Source organism: Phocoena sinus, chromosome 1 (genome assembly GCF_008692025.1).
Source record: "Phocoena sinus isolate mPhoSin1 chromosome 1, mPhoSin1.pri, whole genome shotgun sequence".
NCBI classification, from domain to species: domain Eukaryota; kingdom Metazoa; phylum Chordata; class Mammalia; order Artiodactyla; family Phocoenidae; genus Phocoena; species Phocoena sinus.
Window position 1 is genome coordinate 21,136,312 of NC_045763.1, and position 8,376 is coordinate 21,144,687.

At 54.3% G+C, this 8,376-nt stretch overlaps 1 protein-coding gene across 1 annotated transcript; it reads left to right on the forward strand.

Moving 5' to 3' along the window:
- Positions 1-2,230: 2,230 nt before the first annotated feature.
- SFN (stratifin) lies at positions 2,231-4,848 on the forward strand. Its single transcript, XM_032628381.1, has one exon. It carries the CDS (start codon positions 3,589-3,591, stop codon positions 4,333-4,335), a length of 747 nt encoding a protein of 248 aa, XP_032484272.1. The 5' UTR covers positions 2,231-3,588; the 3' UTR covers positions 4,336-4,848.
- Positions 4,849-8,376: the final 3,528 nt, after the last annotated feature.

The following is an 8,376-nucleotide window of genomic DNA, read 5'->3' on the forward strand; positions in this document are numbered from 1 at the left end:
CCTTGTTCCATTCTCTTTCCAGTAATTCCACACTGTGTCCTCGACTGGAATGGCCTAGGAGACGTAGGGTGCTCTAAACAGCAGCACCTTGAGGAAGAAAAGACTCAGATAGCTGAGTCACTTAAAAGTAATCTCTCTCCCAAAGGCAACCAACTAGTACCGTGAGCTCTTAGCTGAATAACTGAACCCTTGTTCACAGCTAACCAAGGGAGAAGGTGCCATAGTTTCTCCAGTCACCTGTTTAATTTGATCATTCCAAGACTGAAAAAATTTCCTAGGAAGTTCTTTCTGAAATCTAACCAGAATCCCTCCTGCTACAATCAGAGCCCTAGCCTTTTTCTCAACGGAGGTAGCTATCTTCTCTATGCCACAACCCTTCAAAGCCTGCTATTACTGGCTAAGACGGATTGGTTGTCTGTGAGACCAGAGGCTTTGATCCTGCTGGTAGGATGGATGCTATATGAGAGGGTGGGGAGGTAGCAGGCAGGATGAGGAAAGCCCCTTTGGGCTGCAGCCCCCGCTCCTGTCCTGCTGACTCAGGTGGCTGACGGTGGAACTCCGTGCCCTGCCAGGGCCTGCTGCCTCCTGCCTGCCTGGGCTCCTGGACTTGGGGAAGGGAGGCCTGGAGGCAAAGGGAGGTGCCTGAGACAGGAACTGAGTCAGGACCGACAGGCCAGAGCGGGCAGGAGGTGTTAGGTGGCCTGGCCTGCTCATCACTGTGCGGAGGGCATAGAGCTTGTGGTGTGAACCCTCAGGTCTCCTGGCTCGAGTGGTAGGAAGAGCGTGCTTCCTCCCTTGTGACAGAAGCATCTCCAAAATTCCTAGGCCTATCAGGCCCTGCCCTCCAGGTTTCTAGTGTTGTGGGATCTCCTGCTTTCCCCCAGGACTTGGGAAAGCCTGAGCTGGATGACTAATACGAAGGAAGGTCCTTGAGGGCCCAGGGCCTGCGCAGGCCAGAGGAATGTCTGGGCTGGAGAGCGAGGAGGCAGTGCTGAGCGAGTGCATCTGACCATTCATTCGTCTTCTCTGCAGCTGGGCAGGGTCTGGCCTTTGGCTGAGGCCTGGTTTGAGGTCCTACCTTATTTCATAGAAACCAGCTCCATATTAGTGCTTTGAGTGTGTATGTTTATAATAATAAACATTATTATCATGTGGATTTTTTTTCACGCAATGTTAATAGTTACCATCCACTCTACTAAGTGCTTTCCTCACAACAAGCCCCATTTTATACTTAGGAGAACTAAGGCTCACGGAGGTTGTCACTTAGACAAAGCCACAGCAGCTTGTGAGAACTGAACCCAGGCAGTCTGATTCCAAACATACAAGGCTATTCTGTCTGTCATAGAAAAATAATACACATTCACCATTGGTAACCTGAAGATACTAGGAAAATCAAAAGAAAAAAAACCCCACTTTGACTCCTACTACCTTAAGATATACTCTGTAAATTGGTACTTCAGTGTATTTTGTTTCTAGCGTTTTCCGTGTCAGTGATCTGATTTAAGCAAAGCCTTCGGGATGGCAAGCCTAAAATCCCTTCTGCTTCCTTGGCAGATCTCATCTTTGGGCCTCAGAGTCCCTCCAGGAGGGGAAGGTGGGTATTCAGACACCAAGAGGAACTGGGGACGGACAGGCCTGTGAAATAGTCCTGGTTCAAGGATTAAACTGGCTGGATCCCAGAGAGAGGAGCCCCACCCCTGAGTCCCATCTGAGCTTTGGCTAGGGGTGGAGCAGATAAGCAGGAACACACCCTCATAGGTGCAATGCCAACACCTTTAGGTGAAATTCTTGGCTGACACAAAGATAGCACCTCAGTGAACAGGGACAGAAGATTGGCAACAGAGCAGTCTCCATCTCCGAGGCCTCTGCCAGGGGTCAGAGGTGGGGCCATGGTCAACGGGAAGGGGCAGGGAAACTTCTGAGAGGCAGGCTGGGGAAGGCAGCACTCAGCTAGGACTGCTGCCCCGTAAAACAAAATGGCCTGTGTGTGGGCTTCCCTGGTGGTGCAGTGGTTGAGAATCTGCCTGCTAATGCAGGGGACACGGATTCGAGCCCTGGTCTGGGAAGATCCCACATGCCGCGGAGCAACTAGGCCCGTGAGCCACAACTACTGAGCCTGCGTGTCTGGAGCCTGTGCTCCACAACAAGAGAGGCCGCGATAGTGAGAGGCCCGCGCACCACGATGAAAAGTGGCCCCCGCTTGCTACAACTAGAGAAAGCCCTCGCACAGAAATGAAGACCCAACACAGCCAAAAATAAATAAATAAATAAAATAAAAAATAGAATAAATAAAAAGCCAAGCATTTAAAGCCCTTAAAAAAAAAATGGCCTGTGTGACAGCCACCTCCTTTTTTTCGGTCCTGTCCCTCTCCCCGGTTACTAGCATCCCACCCTGGGGAAGCAAACTGGGCAGAGTACCCAGGTGGCCTGCTTCCCAGCCTCTGACAGAAGGCGGGCTGAGTCAGGCAGGAAAGTGGGATAGTCAGTGAGCTGGGTCCCCACCCTCTGCGAGCCCCACTGATGCATGATGGCAGGTGGCTTGGAGGGGCGAGGTGACCTGGTGTGGAGAGCCAGAGGGTAAGTCCTCAGACAAGTGGCAACAGGCCACCAACTTGAATGGGAAAATTGTGCTGTGATGGGGAAGGTATCCAAAAAACCTACTGGGTGACTGATTACAAAGGCTGGGCTGGAGCGTCAGAAGCCGATCGTTAAACACCTCATTAAGTGGCACCCTGAACGCTGCTGCTTGTGCATTTTGGGAGCTCAGAGGGGACAGGACCCTGAGGGGGAGTGAGGAGTGGGGGATGGAACCATTTCAGGTAGACTCTGGAAGAAGCCTGCATCTTACTTCTAAATACAGCCTGGAGCTCACAAGTCAGAAGCCTTGATGGGAGAGAAGCCAAAGCTGTGTGACCCTGAGCAAATCTCATCCCTCTCTGAGCCTTAGTATTCCCATCTCTGCAGTGGGAGTAGTAGTCACAGTCCTGCCCATTTTGCAGAGACACAGCAGAGACTATAGATCACGGGTATGAAGGTGCTTGGGAAACTACAGCCCTACCTAAACAATGAGTTATCTCACCTGAACCAATGGGGGAAATGTACCTGGCAGGATCAGGAACCCCATCCTCCTGCACCTGGCTTCATGGGCTCTGCCTAGGCCCACAGCAGTCAGGTAGCTGAAGCCATCCTCAGCCCCTGGAAGGACACGGTGAAGGAGGATCTGATTTGAGAAACTGGGGCAGCTACCTCATGTGGCAATGTAATGGAAACCCTGAACAAGAGGGGGCAGCCTGGAGGCTGGAGAGGTGTCGGTGCAGGTGTGGCCAACGCCCAGATTTCTCCTGCTGACTGTCCCAATGACTCACCCCACATCCCAGCCCTTTCACCTTTAAGGAAGAGCCGGAAAGGGTGTGGTGGGGAAGAGGAGAGGAGGCAGGTCTGGGGCCCCAGTCCCGCCCTCTGCCCCTCCCCACCCTGCTGTGGGCCTGGCCTTCCAGCCAAAAGGCAGGCCGAGAGCGGGAGAGGCACAGAACCCGGCATCGGTTCCGAGGCAGCCAGTTAGCCTGCCGCCTGTCTGTCCCCAGAGCCATGGAGAGAGCCAGCCTGATCCAGAAGTCCAAGTTGGCCGAGCAGGCTGAACGCTATGAGGACATGGCAGCCTTCATGAAGAGCGCCGTGGAAAAGGGTGAGGAGCTATCCTGCGAAGAGCGCAACCTGCTCTCAGTGGCCTACAAGAATGTGGTGGGTGGCCAGCGGGCTGCGTGGAGAGTCCTGACCAGTATCGAGCAGAAGGGCAACGAGGAGGGCTCAGAAGAGAAGGGCCCGGAGGTGCGAGAGTACCGGGAGAAGGTGGAGAAGGAGCTCCGGGGCGTATGCAACACGGTGTTGGGCTTGCTGGACAGCCATCTCATCAAGGAGGCCGGTGACGCCGAAAGTCGGGTCTTCTACCTGAAAATGAAGGGCGACTACTACCGGTACCTGGCTGAGGTGGCCACCGGTGATGACAAGAAGCGCATCATTGACTCAGCCCGGTCAGCCTACCAGGATGCCATGGACATCAGCAAGAAGGAGATGCCGCCCACCAACCCCATCCGCTTGGGCCTGGCCCTGAACTTTTCCGTCTTCCACTATGAGATCGCCAACAGCCCCGAGGCGGCCATCTCGCTGGCCAAGACCACCTTCGACGAGGCCATGGCTGACCTGCACACCCTCAGCGAGGACTCCTACAAAGACAGCACCCTCATCATGCAGCTGCTGCGGGACAACCTGACGCTGTGGACGGCCGACAACGCCGGGGAAGAGGGGTGCGAGGCTCCCGAGGAGCCCCAGAGCTGAGCCGTGCCCGCTGCCCTCCCTGCCCTGCCCGCTCGTCCCCCACTCCTGGCAGAGAGGACTTGTACGGGGTGGGAGGCCCAACCCTTCTCCCCAAATGCTCTGCCCCAGCTCAGAAAGGCTCCACAGAGAGGAACCAGCAGAGCTGAGGCCGCCTGGAGCCAGAGGATTCCATGCTTCCTGCAGCTGTCAGGTGCTCCTGGCCACTGGTCATTCCACCCAGCCCTGCTCTCTGCACCTCCGCCGCCCCCCGACCCCACCCCTGAACCTGGCCACTTCCTCCCCACCCCGCCCCCCTCCTGCCCCTGCTGCCTCTGGATCTTAGGAATTGAGGAGTATCCCACCTTTGTGGCTGAGAACTCAATTGTGTGGCAGAGGCTGGAGATGAGAGAGAGAGAGAGAGAGAGAGAGAGAGAGAGAGTGTGCATACAGCGAGCAAGACCAAGGAAGCGAGGGAAAGCATGTCTGCTGGGTGTGACCATGTTTCCTCTCAATAAAGTTCCCCTGTGACACTCCTCCTGTCTTTTCCAGTTATTGCAGAGGGACGGGACAGGGTTTGGTGTATGAGTTAGAGACCCTCCCATGGGACTGGCTCAGTGACCCGCAGACAAGACTCTGGAGCCAGTGACTCCAGGAGAGAGGCTGGGGGGGACCAGCTCTCTCCATCAGGGTCTGGTCTGGTCCCCCGAAACTGGTCCGTCCCGAGAGGGTCAGGTGAGTGCAAAGACAGCTTGGAGGCTTCTCTGCCGGGGCCGCGGGGCGGGAGGCTTAAGAGCTCAGGTCTGAGGGGACAGGAAACCAGTGCAGTCTCAGGTGTGAGGTCGAGGACAGCGCCGGAGGGGTACGCTGCAGTGAGCGGCTCTGGGCACCTGAGATCTGAAAGCGGGAAAGAGTCATTAGATCTGAGCGGAGGGGAGTACGGCCTGGGGCAGGGGTATGACGCCGCCTTTTTAAAGGTCTGGTCCAGGTCTGAGAAGACCGCCCTCCAGCTTTCGGAGATGGGGACAAAAATGAAACGGGCTGACGACGAGGAGACTCAAGTTGAGTGGGAAGGGCCGCGAGGAGCGCGTCCGCCCTTGGTCGGCGGATCCCTACGCCTCCACACCTCCCCCGCCCCCCCCCCGCCTCCACACCTCCCCCGCCCCCCTCCCCCCCCCGCCTCCACACCTCCCCCGCCCCCCTCCCCCCCCCGCCTCCACACCTCCCCCGCCCCCCTCCCCCCCCCGCCTCCACACCTCCCCCGCCCCCCTCCCCCCCCGCCTCCACACCTCCCCCGCCCCCCCTCCCCCCCCCGCCTCCACACCTCCCCCGCCCCCCTCCCCCCCCGCCTCCACACCTCCCCCGCCACAACCCCGGCTCCCAGCTGCAACACGCCTACGTATGCGGCCTCCCCGCGCGGCCAGGCCTTCACAGCCCGAGGCTGGAGGCGGGCCCGAGGCCGATGTCACCCAATCACGGGAGGGAGATACTCAGGGTACCGCCCCCGGGGCCCGACTGACCAATAGGAGAATGAGCGGCGGCCGGCGCGCATTGCGTCTTCCCTCCGCCCATCCGGCCCCGCAGGCGCCGAGACGGGCTGCGCCACTGAGGGGCCCCCGCCCCCCTCCAGGTACCAGAGGCGGCGCTCTCCCGGTTTCGCTCGGACGAGTTGCCACCCGCCCTACCCGAGAGCTCGGCATCCTCAGAGCAGCGGGACAGGGCGGGGTCGTGCGGTAAAAGTAGTCCCTGCCCTCTGAGTCATTTGATCTACGGGCGGTGCCTGGGCCTGGCAGGGCAGGCAGGGTCGGCTAGGAAAAGGCCCCCAAGGTGTCCCCATCACACTCCGGGGCCCAGGCAGCACTGAACAGGTAACCAGGAGGCTTGGAAGTGTCCCTGACTGGCTTGGAAAAGCCGTTATACCTCCCTGGGCTCAGTTTCCCCTTCTGTATTATAAGGGGCTTGGACTAAAGGCTTTCTAACGAAAAAATGTGAAGTTAAAACTGCCTGGGTTTGACTCCCAGCCTGCCTTGGCCAAGGCTTTTCACCATGCTTACCTTCTGTCCTCATTTGTGAACTGGGGATTAAAAAATAGTACCTTCCTCTTAAAGTTGCTGTGAAGTTTGAGCAAATACATGCATGTAAAGTAGCCCATAGTACGTATTCAATACATGCTACGCATTATTAATCCTTCCAGCATCAATAGTCTAGGATTTATCCAGCATTTCTGTGCCAAAAGCAGAATAATCAGGCCCAGTACTGAGGCACAGCTTTACTGCCAAATATGACCTACATGATCACTGGGCCTCCTGAGAATACTGGCCTGACATCAAGTGGTCACTCCTCCACCTGACAGTATTGGGGAAACTCAGTCCAGCCTCATCAGGTTCCCCAGAGTCCAAGTTTGGTCACACCCATGGGACTCAAAGGGCTCTTATCAGAGCTACTAATTCTACAGGGGAAGCTGGCAGGACCACTCTGATGCTTTCTGGGTCCCTCGTTTTCGCCTCTCTTTTCCCAGAACGGTGTTGGGTTTCAAGGTTCCAAACCAGTCAGAGACTCTGGGAGAGGGCAAGTGACTTACCCTCAGCTCTGGAAGTGACCTGGTTTCTCTTACCGGACAGGTCTGGTGACTTCCTCTTAATGGGTAGGTCCTGAGAAAGGAAATTCTTTCTTTTCTCTCAGCATTTGACTTTTGCCTGCTTCCTCTACACCGCTCATGGTTGCCCTCTATGGGGAAAGAAATGAGCTACCCTAAGGTAGCATGTTGGTGTTGACAGATTTTAAAAGCAGATGCTATGGATTGGAATGTCACCAAATCAGACAGCTAGCTGTGAGCTGGCTTAGGCACCAGCTTCTGAACTGGGTCCCAGACTTCTCTATCTAAAGCTTTCTTAATGTTACCCAGGGTGGGGTCTCAGTGAGCATTTCTTGTCATCTTTTCCTGGCCTAAATTTGACATTAAAATTTTTTCAGTCCTACGCAACATTGTAAATCAACTATACTTAAATAAAATTAAAAAAAAATTTTTTTTTTCAGTCCAACTGCTAATGTATATGGAATTTCTCTTGGGGTGATGAAATGTTCTGGATTTAAATAGTGGTGATAGTCGCACAACTTTGTGAATATATGAAAAAACACTGAACTGTAAACTCTATAATGAATTTTATGATATGTGAATTATATCTCAATTAAAAAAAATCAGTCCCAGAGGGCAAAGTTGGTAAGATTGCCAAGTTCTGCTGGAAATTTCGTGGTGGCCACTCTTTCCAGTTGTCCTCTCCACTTGAGCACTTTCTTTAGTTACCCTAAAAATGGTAACTTTGTCCCATTATTCCTCCTTCTTCCCACAGCGTCTCCAGCACGCTTTTGTGTACAGGAAGGAGCTCAAAACTTAGTTTTAAAACTGTCCCTCCAAATGCCTGGACACCCGGTTAGTGCCAGGTCCTCTACTGTGGAAAATGGAAATATAGCTAGTTCTGGGATAAAGCAAAGCTTTCTAGATAGAAATTGGGCTCACAAAGAGTCAAGTAACCACAGTCCTATCCTTTCTGCACTGCTAGGTTATCCCCTAGGAAACAGAGGCCCAGGGCTTACAAAGATTTTCCTCTCCCAAGAATTTGAGTTGTATGGGGAAAGTTTGCAACCTAAAATTCTCTAAAGAAGGTATCTACTCTTCTCTCTTATATGCAGTTACTTCAGAGAGCAAAGTCCAAATTGGCTCTGTAGATCCACAGAAGTAGGTGATGGAAAGCAAGGTATTGGGGTTAAGGTACCTTCTCAGAACTAACCGGGCACCCTAGGCCAAGGCATTGGGGTCAGGCAGGCCACTGTGTCTCCTTCCAGAAAGGCACGATATTCCTACACACCAACACACACACACACACACACACACACACACACACACACACAAAATGTCCAAGTGTCCAGTGCCTTTTTGGGAAAACCTGATTTCAGATGCTTGCTCCAAGATTGCTCTTCTGACCAAAAGTGCCCCCCTCCTGCTTCTTCCTAAAGAACAGAATACAGTAATAAGAGCACGTGGCATGACTGCTATGTGCCAGGCAG

Bases quoted from the DNA above. Each gene is read 5' to 3' on its own strand.
- SFN (XM_032628381.1), top strand. From the start codon at position 3,589: ATGGAGAGAGCCAGCCTGATCCAGAAGTCCAAGTTGGCCGAGCAGGCT.